We start from the raw sequence: 17,273 nt of genomic DNA on the forward strand, positions 1-17,273 counted from the left end.
TGTTTTTCTGTGTGTTTTTTTTTGATTTTGTTGTTTGTAGATTTTTTTTTTTTGTTTTTTTTTGTTTTTTATGCTTTTGTTGGCTTTTGTGATTCTCGTTTTTGTTTTTCCTTGATTTTTTTTGATTTTATCTTGGTTTGACTGGTTTGTTTTTGTGTTTGTGTTCTGCTGGTTATTTTTTTTTTGTATTTTTTCTCTTTTTTTTTTTTTGATTGACCTGATATTTTTTTGTTTTTTTTTCTTTTGCTTTGTGTTGAGTTTGTGTTTTTTTTTTTTGTCTCCCTGTTTGATTTTATTGATCTCTTTTGTCTGCTTTTTTTTTTTCAGTTTTATTTCTTTGAATTTTTTTTTTATTTTTTGTTGTGTTTTATTTTTATTTTTTTTATTTGTTTTTGTCTTTGTTGTTGTTTTTTGAATGTTGTAAACTTTTTTGTTTGATTTTTGTTTTTTTTTGTTTTTTTCTGTTGTTTTGTGTCTATGTGTTTTTGATCTCTTGTGTTTGTTTTTTGTGTTTTTGTTTTTTTTTTTTTGTTTTTGTTTTTTTTTTTTTTTTTTGTTGATGCTTGTGTGTTTGTTGTTTTTTTGTTGTGTTTTATGATTGATTTTGTTGTTGTTTATGTGTTGTTGTTTTGATTTTTCTTTTTGTTTTGACTTAGTTTTGTGACTTTTTGATTTTTTTGCTGTTTTTTTTGGTTTGCTTGTTGCTGTGATGTATTGTATGTGTGTTTTTAGTGTTGTTGAATGTTTTTTTTTTTTTTTGACTTTTTTATTGTTCTTTTGGTTTCTGGTTGTTGAACTCGAATTTGTGTTTTTTTTTTTGAAACTGTTTGTGATGTTGTTGTGTTTGTTTTGTTGGTTTGTTTTTTGTTTGATTGTTGTGACTTGTTTTAAGTTTTATTTGTTCTGATTCTTTTGTTTTTTTGTTGTTTGTTGTGTATTTCTTTTTTTTTTTCTTTTTGTTTTGGATGTTTTTGCAGGTTTGTTGTTGTTTTTTTTTTTTGGGATTTTATTTGCTTAGTTTTTTTGTTTTGAAATTTTGCCCGGCTCTTGATGGATATAATTGTTCTGTGTTTCTTCTTTATCATGGTTATATTCGGTTGTTTGCTTTTTTGTTTCTTGTTTTGGTCTTTTTTTTTTTTTGGATTTTGGTCCCCGCATTTATTTCGGTTGGTTGAATATTTCCCCTTGTTTTTTTGTTGACATTTTTTTTTTTTGTTGTAATAATGGACATATTAATTTTTGTATCACTAATTGTTGAGAAAAATTTTAATTTTATAAGTAATTAAACTTAGTCACTCTTAATTTTATGATTAGTTTGGTTATTATCGAATTTTGAATTAAATGATTAATATTTACTCATCTGTTTTTGCCTAAAAATTAAAGCGTAATTAATTTTTTATAAAGAAATAAATATTAAATATTTTATATTAGTTACACAATAATTCAAATTTAAACATATCATTATTCTTCTCAGTAGAGATAATCAATTTTAAAATTAAATAGATGTTTTATTATTTAATAATTACTATATAACATATAATAAATTTTGTTTATAAACTATATGAAACTATAATATATTTGTTAAAAAGCTTAATCGGACTGATGGTGAAATAAAATACGGCTGTGTGGGGCTATGGCAGGTGCTTTGGGGTACGGGGAATGCTTATTCCCCGTCCTCGTCCTCTGTTACCTTACGTTGTGGTATTTTTCCCTCCCATCCCTCCTCATTTCCCCGCCTTTAGTGTCAGAGAATCCCCGCCCCGTTCTCGTGTGATATAGTTTGGATACATCTTTAGGGGGCGCTACACCCTCTCTTGGGCTCTTGAGCGAAGGGTAGTGTTCATAGTGGGATTGATGATCTTATTTCTTTGAGAATCATAGCTTTAAGGAGTTAGTTTGTGTAATTATAGATAGGTCAAAAAAATAATTTCGTCCCAACTTTGTTATCGGTCAAGCGTGTTTATTGATGGTTCATGTTATGTTGATTGTTATATACTCAATCGATCACATTAAATATTAATCTGTAGTTAACGGAAGTACAGTTTTATGTTTTAGTGAGAGGAGTCCACCTGCAGATTACCACGGCATGGTTATAATAGGTTAAAAAGTTTATATTGATTATTCAGTACATTGGGCTTCAAGCTCGATAGCCATAATGTATCGCCCCTTGAGAGCTCAATGGCCATATTAAGTTGAGAATTATTTTGTGGTTAATTATGACATGTTCAAAGTTATAAAGAGGAATTGTAATAATTAATATATTAAATTAATTCATATTATTATGTTATTAATCAGTGTTGTTTGATTGGGAGAATAACTAAGTATTGCGAATATATCAAATATATTATTGAATAATGGGATTCATAATTATGAATTTTATATAGAAATATTGGATTTATTTAAATTAATATAAATTATGCCATAAATTTAGGAAAATAGGACTATTTTATATGTTGTAATATGCAATATTAATAATCTAAGTTTAGGAGATATAATAGGTGTAAAGTAGCTACACATTGTTCAAGACCCGAAATCAGCCCTTAAGGGAGTAATTTATCTACTTACCCCTACTTCGAGAAAGGAGTGAATTCCATCTTGTGTAGTTGAGTTCCCAACTCCTCAATCAGACGATCCCCAAAATGATAGGCTGGTTGAGTTGGTAATCTGGCCACTCTCACCCATGCAAATCAAAGGACCGCACTCATAGGTAGGAGTTCACAACTCACTCAAAATTAAGATCATGTTACCTATGGTCATCCTAGTGAAATGAAAGTCTCAATTATGAACGGCGTTATATATCGAGACTAAACATTTCGTGGCCTGGTCTTATACAAACTCCTTTGTATAGAATATCCCTGCATGCATGTCTAATACATGAATGATCAGGATCATATCATTTGTAGCACTTTACAACATTTGTAACACCTACAAAGCGGGCCATACTCGTAGTGTCACAAGGATAAGGTGTCCAGCCTTATCCATATACTACAGACCATTTAGGTTATCACTTAAACACGATCCACTTGTATGTCTCCACATATATGTTTAAGTTACAACGATAACCATGGATCTTAGTTTATTAGTATGTGGTTAAGTGTATGAAATGTATTCCCTATGCATCAGCAGTTAGTAGTCTGATGTATGTCATTTTGTGTACACGACCTGATATATTCTATGTAGTAGGAATCGTCAACAGGTTTCAGTCCAATCTTAGATATGATCATTGGACTACGATTAAAAATATCCTCAAGTATCTTAGAAGAACAAGGGACTACATGCTCATGTATGGCGCTAAGGATCAGATCCTTTCAGGATACACTGACTTTTATTTTCTAACAGATATAGATTCGAGGAAATCAACTTCAGGATCAGTGTTCACTCTAAACGAATGAGCTATAGTTTGGAGGAGTATAAAGCAAAATTGTATTGCTGATTCTACCATGGAAGTGGAGTACGTGGCTGCATGCGAAGTGAAAAAGGAAGCAGTATGACTTAAAAAGTTCTTAATCGATTTGGAAGTGGTTCCAAATATGCGTTTGCCTATCACCCTCTATTTTGATAACAATAGATCAATTGCCAATTCTAAAAAACCTAGAAGTCATGAGTGCGGAAAGCACATTAAGTGCAAATACCATCTCATCAGGGAGATCGTACATCGAGGAGACATGATCATCACTTAGATGGCCTTAGAAGACAACATTGTTGATCTATTTACTAAGGCTTTCACAGTTAAAATGTTTGAGGGTCACCTAGTGAGTCTAAGACTACGAGTTATGTAAATCTAAGGCAAGTGAAAGAAATCATGAGTATGTGATGTCCTGGTTTATTGTAGTTATGGTTTTCTCTCACACTCAACATTGTTCTCTCACACTCAACATTGTATATATATGTAACCCCACTGGAGTTTTTAGTCTAAGTGGGAGTTTGTTGGGTTGTATGTCCTAAAACTCGTGGTTTGTATATATTAAACATATTATATTTGACAATAAAGTTGTTATTCAAGTTATTCAATAAAAATGTTATTGAACATGTGAATTGCACTTTTTTAACCCTAAATCCAATAAACTAAGAACCCCTGATGATGATATGAATGCTTTAACTTTATATGAAGACATAAGAGTGGATCAAGATCGAGTATATAGCCAAAACGATCTATAATATAAGGATAAAGTTGGGTACCTCAACCTGAGGACATTATTGATGTGACTCACTTTGTATTTGATGCTAAGGATGTGATCCTAAACTATTCATGTGGAAATATGCAAGTGGAGGTGTCCTATGCAATGAGTTTGCATAAGACCGGACCACGGAATAATCACTTTTACTTTATAACACCGTTTACTGTTAAGACTGCTTATTTCAATTTGATGACCTAGGTAACTCGATATTAATCCTGCAATAATTATGAACTTCTATTTATTTGGGATTATCCTTTAATTTGCATGGGTGAGAGTAGCTCAACATCATCGACTCAATAAGCCTTCTATTTTAAGGGTAAAATCGGGTAGACAGTCGGGGACATAGTCCTAGGAATAGTAGATAGATTGTTCTCTTAAATGCTTACTCTAGGTCTTGAACAAGGGCCCCACCCTCTCATTGGCTCGAGAGGGACTCGGTTTAGTGATTGGACCACAAACCAATTGTTCATTAGAAGATCAATGGGACTTAAGGAGCAAGATGCAATTACAGGAATAAAATGATAATTTTGACCCCAATGTAATTACAAACAACCTGTAAAGGACCGATTTACTAATCATGGTTAAATCAAGTGGACAGAAATATATCTACAGTGAGGAGAGTGCAGCTACTAAGGTTTAGCGGAGTGTCCCGGTAGTTAATGAATGTTGGTTAATTAGGTTAAAGTGTTTAGCTGGTTAATCTCAAATCGTTGGAGCTCATGATCTATAGGTCCATTAGGTCCCTCTGCTAGCTTATATCGGACTAAACCTTAAGACAGTGTGATGAGAGAATTTAAAACGTTCAAATTCGGTTTAAGGTATTATCGTTAAATTATATGCGATATAATTTACATGATTATATAGTTTAATTGTTGAATTAAACTAATTGGAGAGTTAGAAATATTTAAATATGATTAAAATATTATATAATATTTAAATATGATTAAAATATTATATACATGAATAGGGATTGATGTTTATTATTAGTTTGATATTTGATATTAAATTGATTTTATTAATTTAATTGTTTAATTAATTATTGGAATTAATTTTATTAAAAGTGATTTTAAAGAATTATTATTTAAAATTAATTAATTTAATTAATTTTAATTAAAAATTTAAACTCATGTTAATTGATTTTTGTAAAATCAAAATTAAATGAAAATTAGGGTCAGTGGATTTATCCCATTTTTTTTCATTAACTCTAATACCTAATCCCACTAACCAGTGGTTTATTTGGTATAAAATTTACATGCAATTTAATTACATATGTTTCTTCTATAAATAGAAGAAAAATTGGCTGGAAAATTCTTCATGCAATTTGGATATTTGAAGAAGAAATTATTCTTCAACATTCATACACCAAAACTCTCAAAGGTCTCAAAATTTCCTTCGATTTCACAACAGATTGGATCCCACAATCCGTTCTAAGGTCGGAGAATAGCGAAGAAGACTTTGGCAGTGGTCCATGACGAGTTCAGGATCATAATTATTCGAGGAATTGCATCAATTTGGTGTTTCTACAAAAGTTATCTTCTGAAACCCTGTTTTTCTCCTTGGAACATGCATGCTTGATTCCTAACATTAATGTAGTTAGAATACTTAAAATCCTAACTGCTTCTACATGCGTGTTGTAAACTCTTTCATTTACATATATATTGAACATTGAGTCCATCTGTGATTTATATACTGTGATATATAATTTTTCTTATTTGAAAATTATGTGGTTTGAAAATGAATTTGAAATTGTCACATTAATTTGGAATTAGCAATTTATGTTGGGAGCTTATGTTGAATTTTGAACTATTTGCATCTATGACTAATTAAATAGGATATATGATATATATATGGCCATATAAATGGAACTTATGATGTATATTGCGATTTATATTGAACGTGCAGCTAATCTTACTAGTATTTTTTATGCATTGGTTGGAATATTTGTTTGCAAACATCTAAGACAGTGTTCCAAGGTATATCGACGTACATGTCAGAACATCAGGGGACTATGTTACAAGCACAAGCGATACCTAATTAAAAGTGCATACATATCAGAATATTAATTAAAAGTGCATGCATATCAAAATATCCGGGATATATATACCAAATAAACAATAGAATATATTACAGACACAAGTGATACCTAATTAAAACTGCATACATATCATAATACTTTAAATATATACACCAAATAAACACATGAAATATATTGACATACATATTAGAACATCGGAGGAATGTATTATAGGCACAAACAATACCTAATTAGAAGTGCATACATATCAGAATACCTAGGATATATACACCAAATAAACAATAGAATATATTACAAGCACAAACGATATCTAATTAGAAGTGCATACATATCAGAATACTTGAGATATATACATCAAATAAACAATGGAATATATTACTTGAAAACAAATAATACTCAAAACAAATAATGGAATATATCACATAATATAAAAAATCGAACATAAAAAACGAAAATGGAAAATAAAATCATATTAAATACATTTTTTTCTCTCTAATTGAAAATGAAAAAAAAAAATTAAATATATTTCCTCTCTTCCAATTGAAAATGGGAAAAATCATGTTAAATGTATTTTCTCTCTCCATAATAAATACATTTTCTCTATCCAACATTAAGTAAGTTCCATAAATATGAAAAAATATATTAAAAATGGATATAAAGAAATTAAAAAAAAGGGTAAAATTGTCTAAAATCAACACTAAAAACGGTTTTTGAAAAGATTCAAATTTATAAAATATATGACCTAAATATGTTTTTTTATGTAAATTCTCTTTAAAAAAATAAAAATAAAAAATAAAAAAGAACTTGGTTTTCCAAAATGGGTCTTTAGTCCAAAACGAAATTCTAAAAGGGTCCATTTTTGTCCATTGCTTGTTAGAGTCAGGGGATAAGAACTAGGGATGTTTGCTTGTATGGCCTATCAACTTCATGAGTTGGTATTAAATAATTTAACTTCAATGGTAAATACTATTACGTTTGCACGTCTATTGAGGAACTCTATATTTTTCTATTTTACACATTTATCAATGAACTTCATGAGTTGGTATTAATAATTTAACTTCAATGGTAAATACTATTAAAGTTTACACGTCTATTGAGAAACTCTATATTTCTCTATTTTATACATTTATCAATGAACTTCATATTAAAAATTTGTACATCTATTGAGAAATTTCATATTCCTCTATTTTGGACATTTATTAATGAACTTCATCTTACAACTTCGTATTCCAATCACAAACTTTTTAACTTCAACCTTCATAACTCAACTCAACACCTTAAATATACCTAAAGTGATATTAAGATCTCGCAAAATAATTTTTTTTTGGGAAAAATACGTTTTTTATCATAAATTTGATGAATAGATACATTTAGTCCTAATGTTTCAAATCGACCAATTTGGTTCCCAGGTTTTTAAGAATGAGTTTAAGAAGTCATTTTCTAAATAAAACCTTTAAATTTAATATTAAAAAATTTATAGATGCTTACCTGGCAAAATGACATGAAAAAAAATTATATTTTTTTTTTTATTTCTCTTTCTTTCTCCCTCCTCTCTCTTATCTCTCTCCTCCATCTTCCTCCTCCCTCTCTCCCTCTCCCATCTCCATTAACGAGCGTACATCATCTCCATTACCAAATGATTTTTATATTTTTCAAAGCTATCTCAATGGAAAACCTCGAAGGGATGCCCTCTCCCTTTCTTTTACATCCCCGTCTTTCTCTCTCTCTCTCTATCTCACGTACTCATCTACTGTAAAATCAGAAAAATGGAGCACTCTCCAATATCCCAATATGAGGCAAAATAGGAAAATAAGTTTGGAGTTCTTCAAATTCATATGAGCTAAGCATTATATCAACAATCCCAAATTTTTGCAAAGAAAAAGAAACATAAAAAAGGGTTTTGTTCCATGAAATGAGTTGAATACTGTGAAGAATATGAGAGAGTTTGAAAGCAAAGATTATGAAGAAGGAAGAAATATCCAATTAGGCGATGGGTGTGTGAATAATCTAAAATCTCATGGTTGGAATTTTCTAAATTGGTGATGAATTTCGGCATTGACGGTGGCGGGGGAATAAGTGAGAGAGAGAGAGGGAGAAATTAGGATGTAAAAGAAGGGGAGAGGGTCTTGTGGAGATAGAGGAGAGAGAATAAGAGATAAGAGGGAGAAAGAAAGGGAAATACTAAAATAATATTTTTTTTCATGTCATTTTGGCATTGTAACTAGGGGTGTTCAAAAAAACCGATAATCCGATCAATTCGGACTACCCGACTCAAACCGTAAGGGTTGGGTTGGGTTAGGTTAAAAATTCTCAAAGATATTAAATCCGGGTCGAGTCTCGGGTTACTCTATTTCAGGGATGGATCGACCCAACCCGACCCGAATATATATATATATATAAAGAAGAGACTGAAAGAGCGTGAGCGGCCGAGCGCCCCTCGCACCCGCGCAGTCGCACGCCAAATTTTGTTAATATATATATGTATATATATTAAAAAAAACAAAAATCGAAAATTGAAGTCCGAAACGACGCTCTGTCTTCTGAAGCTGAACTCGAAGAAACCCTCGCCGCCAATCGCCTCGCCCTGCCATCGCCCTCGCCGGCCGCCGCTTCTTTTTCTTTTTTCTTTTAATTAATATTATATCTACATTAGTAGTATTCTTTACATTACCAACCTTGGTACTAAGACATTTATAACATTAAAAATGTTAAATCATCAAATGTGCCTCTAAATTATGAAGTTGTTCCTGGGTTGACAAAAATTTCCGCAAGGTCAGGTCTCCGAAATTCCTGGTTTGATCAGGAATGGGGATCAAACCGGGGATTCTAACAGGATCCCCGATCGGGACGGGGAGGGTATCCTCGTCCCTGATTAATTTTAATATATATTTATATATAATATATATATATATATATATAAACGGGGATGGGTCCCCGTGGGGAATCTCTGTCCCTTCCCCACATCCCCACCCCACCCCCGTTGACAGCCCTAGTTGTTCCCATTCTACTTCAAACTTTTAAATTTCAAATTAACTCTTGAAAAATGTTTTAAGGCAACTATTGTCCTTGAATCAGTGGATGGAAAAGGCTTATATCTATTTAATGAACAAATCTAAACACATGTATACAAAAATAAAGGCACTTGGCGAATTTGTTAACATATATAAAATATTGTAGTCAAGTAGTTTATTATAGTTCGTAGAAAATAGTATGCATATTTTAATTTGTGTTTGAGCTGCATACCATTTTAATATGATCATAATAGTTTGCGTCTCGGGTGAAGACTATTTCCATCTATATACGAATAGTGAACAATGGAACAGAAAAAAGATGATAAATAACAAATAACTGTCAAGTAATTTAGGAAAAAAAATATCTTTTTGGTCCCTAGGTTTTGGGTCTAGTTTCTACTTGAGTCTTTAGGTTCCAAAAAGTTACGCATTTAATACGTAATTATTAAGTTTGGTTTCAATTTAGTTCATATGTTTCAAAATGTTACAATTTTATGCTTGACATTTGAGTTTGCTTCAATTTGGTCTCTATGTTTCAAAACGTTACAATTTTACCTTTGACATCTGAGTTTTACTTCAATTTGGTTCATATGTTTCAAGATCTTACACTTTTCACGTGCAATATTGTTTTTTTTTTTGTTTTTTTTTTTTTTTGTAGGGATACAATTCGAAAGAAAATTTCAAGAAACTTATTTTCTTCCAATAAGTAGATTCAGAATTAAGATAAGGAATGACAAATATGAAAATAAGGTCCTCCAATAAGTGGATTGGAATTAAGATAAGGAATGACAAATATAAAAAATAAGGACCTCCATTCGAAAAAATTGTGAAAAATGTTGCCTGATCCATAAGTGGAAACGAATTATGGTAATTTGTTCCAATTTGAGACATAACAAAGACAAAGATAATCTTTATATATAAAAAAAAAAAATCCCTAAAGGCCACCCACAATATATACATAAAAACAAAATCAAAGGATTCGTTTTGACATGAAATGAATATGTCCACATATTCTGACCTAGATCTACGAGACGAAAAAATATGATAAAACCCATACCAATAATTGGTTCATGTAGAATTGGACATTTTGAGGTAATATAAAAATCTTGAAATCTGGAGATTAAATTGAAACAAAACTCAAATTTCAAATATAAAATTATAACATTTTAAAACTTTGAAAATAAATTAAAATAAAATTCAAAACTTGATAATAAAATGTGTAAAATTTGAAAACCTCGAGGGCAATACAAACTAGACCAAAACTTGTGAACAAAAAAGTATTTTTTACGAGAATTTACTGTGGTTAATTCCCACTCAACATTCTAAAGCTTTTTCTAGCATGGACATGTAGAAGAATCAGAGAAACATTGACACGTGGATATAAGCAATGGTATTTACTATTTAAAAGAAATAAATAAAATAAAAATTAAAAAAGACGACGTGACAATAAATGGTGGTGGAGTCTGGACTGGCGCCATTTCTTGGGACTTCGTGCCGCCACTTTCTTCCACAGAAGAAACCAAGTGGATCTGTGTGGGCGTCGTACGATCACCCAGTTGACGGCCACGATCCATCCTCACACTCCCAATCCATCTCCACCGTCTCTTCAAAATCCAACCGCCGTCCCAGAGCGCGGGAAAAGGCCCCAACCCAGCCTCTGTATATCACTCGAAGTCGAACAGTTCGAAGCCGATAAGTTCACTTTCTTCCTCAAAGTAGTTCTTTCTTTTCCTTTCTAGGGTTTCAGGTCTGTTTTAATGGCGCCCAGGAAGCGAAGCAAGAACCAAGAAGACGAGCCGGCGGCGGAGAAGCTGGCCCCGGCGTCTTCGAGGGTGACTCGGAGCTCGGCTCGGCTGGCGGCGAACTCTAAGGCTGATTCGGCGGTGGATGAGGCTGTGACTGAGTCGGCGAAGAGTAAGAAGGCGAAACGTGCTCCGAAGGAGAATGGCAAGGTGAAAGAGGTTGAAAATGAAGGGGTGGAAGTTGATGCTGCTTTGGAGAAACTTGACAAGGATGGGAAGAACAGAACGGTTGTGATTGAACATTGGTGAGTTTTTCTTTCCCACTCGTTCAGAAATCGGTGAAGAATTGAAAATATGTTAGTTAAGTTGAAGATGAAGTTTCAAGGGCTTGAGATGCTTGATTGATTGCTTTCTTGTTTGATCTTCGTCGTAAATTTTAGTACCATTTGTGAGCTTTTTGTTAGGTTAGTTTTTTTCCCCATGAAACGCGGACTACATTTCTAGGGTTTCGAAGAATAAAGGTTTTGACTTACTTTGTATAGTTTTGGTGCTGTTCTACCGCCTGCGCCTCCTATGGCTTCTTGTCCTTCCTTTACCACTGCCATTTTCTCTCCTCCTATTGCCGTTTGCCCATCTTTTCAGATTCCTCCATGAAAACTAACATGTCAATATCGAGTTGTGCAATCGCATTTGATGTATTTTGTTGAGGGAATTTTTGCTCACTCACATCTTTGATAATTTATTTTTGTTGGCATTGGACAGCGTACTTTCTCTTCCGGGCATGGCTAGAAAATTTCATTTGAAGAAAGCTAACTTTTTATAGATATTATCTTTGAACTCTAATAAAGTGAGGCAAATTAGAGGGGGAAAACATGGTTTTTTTTTGCTCTATAGAAAGTCAAGACAAGTGAGGGACCATTTCCTCTCTTTACTCTTGGCTTCGCGTTTGCTTTTGGCAATGTGACGTCTAATGAATGGAAATGAAAAGGATAATACGAATGTGGCGTTTCATGGTTGTGGAAATTTTCCCATAAGTGGATGCTTCTGTCTTTGCCATGTCATGTGCGGTGTTTGTTATGACACTTTTTCCCGTAATTTTGTTCCCTTGTAGCAAACAGTGCCAATCATTCAAGAAAAGGGCCATCCAGGTGCAAAATGGTCTGGAGAATGGTGTTCCTGGAATCACTGTGATGCTTAACCCTGATACGGTATCTTTCTGACATAATCAACTCTTACATCCTATTCTTCATAAAAAAGAATCAATTTGGGTTCTTCATTTTGTTATCCAAGCAAAATAATACTCCACATGATACTGGTCTGTTGATTTGATTGTCCTTTGAATTTGTTCTTTATTTTCCTTCTATTTTGAGGAAGGTGGAGGTTTTTAGCTTCCAAATTCCAACCATTTCTACTTTGAAAAACCAAAAAATGCGATATTTGTTATTTTAAAGCTCATATGTTCTCTGCTGGGTAGGGTCACAGTGAAACTATGAAAACACCCTATGGTTCTGTTAGATGATACAATACTAAATTTGCCTTCACTTATCAGCTTATGTTAACTTGTTGATTGACCCTAAAGCTTAAGCTGATGGGTGAATACAAATTTAAGATTATATCATCTAAAAAGAGTTTTCAAAGAGTTGCCTATGTCTTTGATGTTATGGTTTTCTGATGCCCAAAAGATGGAAAACTTGAGTTTGATTGATTTATTTATTTTTTGCTCGGAAAGTATCAAAGCTAATCTCCATATTTCATGATTGGATTGTTAGTATTAGGTATTTGAAACGAGGTAAACTAATGTTGGGGAGGATTTAGTTCTAAACTCTATGGTGACCATTTACTTAACAATTTATATTGACAAAATCTCACATTGATTAAGAAAGGAAATAATTATGAGTACATAAGTAGGAGACAATATCTCCATTATTGCTAGGCTTTTTGTTAGTGTTGGTTTCGTTGCTTTGGTGAAGAGAAGTTAGCTTGGTTAAAGGTGTCGAGAGTAAACACAGATCAATGACTATTTGGAGGGAGGCTTGCTGGTCCTTTAAAGGGGCAAATTGTTGGGCATGTGACTAAAGTCTCACATTAACTAGAAAAAGAGAAGATTAAGGGTACATAAGTGGGAGACAATATCTTCACTAGTGTATGAAGTCTCTTGGGTGATTCTATAAACAAACTGAGGTCTTATGTCCGAAGTGGACAATATCCTACTGTGGAGATATTATGATCCTCTGAGTTTCTTTAGATAATCAATAGTTGTATTTATGATCAATCACCTTTGATTACCTGATTGGATTTTAGAATTTCTCCATTTTATTTTAAGGAACTGCTACATATCACTGAAATTTCGTGCAGAAAATTGAAAACTAAAAATTAAATAGTGATTATGTTCATTCAATGAAATTGTTGTTTTTCCTCCTCATTTTATTATTTATTTTTTTAATATGCAGCCAAGAAGGGGTTGCTTTGAAATCCGGAGTGAAGATGGCGAGAAGTTTATCAGTCTTCTGGTAATTATCACCATTAACTTCAATTATAAAAAAAATTAATTTATGATTAATTTCCGGTTATCTTGACATTTGCTAAATATTCAAACACAACAATTTAGGGTCTAGTTACTGATAGGCAAGAATGCCTTTACTCTTTAGTTAAATTGGAAGAAAAAAGTTCTCTTATTTGGTGCTAAATTTAGAACCTTTTTTTTTAAACAAAATAATCTATACTATCTTTTTTGGGTTCATCTTGGTCTGTATTCTTTTTCTTAATTATTCTATTTCTTTTCTCTAGGCTTGCTCTGTTTTTTCCTAGCCAATTGGAGTAATTTTTCCTAAGCTCATAGGCCTTTTGAGTGGTTTTATATCCAATCTCTCTTCCTTACGTTAATCCTTCTATTTAATTGTACTTGTGTTCTCCATAAAATTTCCCTCAATTCAATTTGATGACTAGTGTTAATGAATTTTTATTCAGTCCACCGAAGTTACATGATGAAATGAGTTTGCTAAGCATTTTACCGTAAGTATTTCTTGGTGAAATATGATATTGTTGGCTAATAAAGCAATGTTTAGAATTTTGTTTGATATTTCAAATATTGTTTTAAATATTATAGTACGATTATATTTATTTTTGGATTAACAACTAATATTAAAACTGAATTAATTTATCTTTTGGTATAACATGCGAGGGCGATGATTTGAACTTCTAACTTTGAGACAGTAGTAGATTTTGAGACAGTAGTAGATGCCCTTCAACTGCTCATATTAGCTTGAAATCTAGGCTAGAACTTTTCCATACCAATTAGGTGTAAAGATTCCTCGATCTGATGCCCTTAGGTTGATTCTCGTCATTCATTCTAAACTCTTTCCGGGTTGACCGTCTTCCTGTTGAAGGCAAATATCTCTTTTATTTGGGTTAGATCAGCAACGGATGTCTTGTATTGAGGGGTACTAGTGGCACCTACAGATCCTTGTTTGAATTCTGTTTTTCATATCTCCTTTTTTTTAATGTGCCTAAGATTATTTGTTGCTTTTTACACCCAAGAGATTCCTCAACGCTTTTACATCTTTTGATTATGAGTTGGTAATCTGTCAAGCTATCAAGTTTTGTCTGTTTAATTTGACAAGTTCACTCATAACTTCATTGCAATTATACACTTAAGATGATCGATAAAGCTGTCATATAACATTGTACGTTTCATTTATAGGACATGAAGCGACCTTTTACTCGCATGAAGGAACTGGACATGGAAGAAGTCATTTCAGACATCATTGAGAAGATAAAAGGATGATGATGGCCTTTGATGAAAAATTGCCTTCTAGGATGCAATGGTTTTTTTGTGGTGGTTTGAAGCTGACCAGTCAGAGAAGCTTTGATGGTGGAAACTTAGCTAATGTTCATTTGCCAATGCGAATATTGCCTACTCACTTGGCATGACTGCAATGGTAAAGCATCAGGTTTGAACAAACAAGATGGATTATTTTTTGGTTTAAGCTTCAAAATGAACGAGTCATCTTTGAAGAGGGTTGTCCTTTGTATTAGTAGCAGAAACCTACTCTTACTTCTAAGAGGGTGGCTCTATATTGCATCCTTGAATTGTGTATTTTTGTATGAATCAATGGAGTTTTATTTGCATCTATGTTTTTTAGGACAATTTACAAACCAGAAAACTAGGAGGGAGATTCCTTCAGCGAATCTATGCCCCTATTGCAAAATTAGGATTAGAGGTGATCATTGGTTGGTTGGTGTTGGTATGTCAACCACCAATTTGGCTATTTTGATCAATTGATGGCTGTTGATTTTGGGTGGATCTACAGAACCAACCGGTTGGCCACATGAATGGTCGATTAGGGGTTGGTTTTACTCGGTTTTAGAAGGAAACATCGGTGGAGTTGTTGAGAAGACGAAAAACTAGTTTATGTTGGTGTTGGGCTCTGACGAAGAGAGTGAGCTTTGATTGAAGAAAAAAAGACTAGAGTAGAGGAAAAAGAGGAGCTACAATAGAGGCATGCTTGTGGTGCGATGGTGATGGTTGGTGATGGCAGGACTTTGAAAGGAAACAGAAAACTCAGAAGATGAAAAGTAGTAAGAAAAATGAAATGAGGAAGCGAAGGACAAAAGGGAGGGAAAGAAAATGAAAAAAATAAATACAAATGAATTAATATGACTAGGTAACGATTACCTATCAAAAGCTTTTTTGAGTTGTGCATTGCATGACTTTTGTTTTTTAAAAAGCTTTTATGACGATTGGTTGGTTGAGCCTTTCTTTGAGCTCACCGATTGTAGAGTGCGTAAAACCAATTGTCTAACTTTGGTTTTACGGCTTGAGTTGATCACCCCTAGTAGGGATGGACCACATAGAAACTTCTTATAAAGTAAATTTTGCCAAAGCATCAGGCAGACGATTGTGTTGTCTACTTGTGTGGAAAAAAGTTACTAATCCTAATCTATTCGCCTATACTAAATCTTTGCCTATTTCATTAAAGAGGCAAATGGAGGTTAGATTTTGTTGGATTCAATAAGGGGTCGTGTGTTTGTTGGTATTAGTTGCAATATGGAATAGAAAGCTAAAAAATAACTTGCCATAAAATCCATAGCACAATGTATGATTTCCACCAACGAGTCAAGGAAGACAACTAGCCTTGTTGGTCATTGCCATTTGCATTCCCTATCTATTAAAGTGTGCTTAACCGAAAGAATAACTTCTTGATATATTTGGTGGTGGTTATAATAGTCTGTAAGGAATGGTTTGTCTTTGGAGTGCAAGATTTTTTTTAATGAGTCTGAAAAATATGTATTTAATGATGGTGTCAATCCTTCAAATCTAACACGAATTTCCTTTCCAACAAGTTTGTAGATCGTCACTTGATCTTCCTTACTATCCTCTAGGTCTTTAAATTGGATTGTAGGATCCAAAATGAGTTGAATATTGAAGGAAATTTTAGGAAGGTTCGATGTTTGGAGCAACTAAGGAAGAACTTATTTCATATTAAAATCACTTTTACATGCCAAAATACAACAGTTGATTCTTTAACTTATGAGAACACTTTCATGTAATCAGATTGCATTTAGTTTTGACAACAAAACCACAAAAAACTAAAATGGAATTGGAGGTGTTCATATAATGGAGAAAGTGGGAAAACCCACCCAATTTCCATTTTTCAATTAAATCAATATTTTAATATATAATTTAATTTTCCAAAAATCAAATTAAAACAAAATTGATTTATATATTTGAATTTTCAAATTTTCAAATTTAAATAAAATTAATTCAAACAATTAGTTTTAAACATCAATTCTTTAATCATGAATCCCTATTCATGTAATTAATATTTAAATCAAATTTAAATATTATACAAATCTCCAAATTCGTTTAATTCGATAATCACACGTATAATTATATTCTATATAATTACTGATTTCCTTAATTCAAAATTTGAACGTTTCAAATTTACTCATCATAATATTCTAAGGTTTAATCCGTTTGTGAGCTAGTAGTGGACTTAATGGACCTACAGATTATGAGCTCCAACGATCCGAAATTAATTGGCTAAATTCTTTAAACCGAATTAATCAACATTCGTTAACTATCGGGTTACTTCCACTAAAGCCCGTAACTGCACTCTCCTCATTGTAGATATATTTTTGTCCATTCGATATAACCATAATCAGTAAGTCAACCCTTCACAGGTTGTTCGTAATAACGACGGGTCAAAAACTGTTTTACCCTTGAGATCACATCTTGCTCTTTAAGTCTCACTAATGCTCTAATGAACAATTGGTCTGTGATTCAATCACCAAATCGAGTCCCTCT

At 32.6% G+C, this 17,273-nt stretch overlaps 1 protein-coding gene across 1 annotated transcript; it reads left to right on the top strand.

Annotated features, from left to right (window-relative positions):
* Nucleotides 1-10,693: 10,693 nt before the first annotated feature.
* On the top strand, nucleotides 10,694-15,098 carry LOC120076886 (selenoprotein H). Its single transcript, XM_039030836.1, has 4 exons — nucleotides 10,694-11,271; nucleotides 12,078-12,174; nucleotides 13,417-13,476; nucleotides 14,667-15,098. Exons 1-4 carry the CDS (start codon nucleotides 10,982-10,984, stop codon nucleotides 14,748-14,750), a joined length of 531 nt encoding a protein of 176 aa, XP_038886764.1. The 5' UTR covers nucleotides 10,694-10,981; the 3' UTR covers nucleotides 14,751-15,098.
* Nucleotides 15,099-17,273: the final 2,175 nt, after the last annotated feature.

This window comes from Benincasa hispida, chromosome 4 (genome assembly GCF_009727055.1).
Source record: "Benincasa hispida cultivar B227 chromosome 4, ASM972705v1, whole genome shotgun sequence".
NCBI classification, from domain to species: domain Eukaryota; kingdom Viridiplantae; phylum Streptophyta; class Magnoliopsida; order Cucurbitales; family Cucurbitaceae; genus Benincasa; species Benincasa hispida.

Excerpts from the sequence above, each read along its gene's own strand:
- LOC120076886 (XM_039030836.1), top strand. The coding sequence starts at position 10,982 with ATGGCGCCCAGGAAGCGAAGCAAGAACCAAGAAGACGAGCCGGCGGCG. Across the intron at positions 11,272-12,077 it reads ACGGTTGTGATTGAACATTG|CAAACAGTGCCAATCATTCA; the intron begins GTGAGTTTTTCT and ends GTTCCCTTGTAG. Across the intron at positions 13,477-14,666 it reads AGAAGTTTATCAGTCTTCTG|GACATGAAGCGACCTTTTAC; the intron begins GTAATTATCACC and ends TTTCATTTATAG.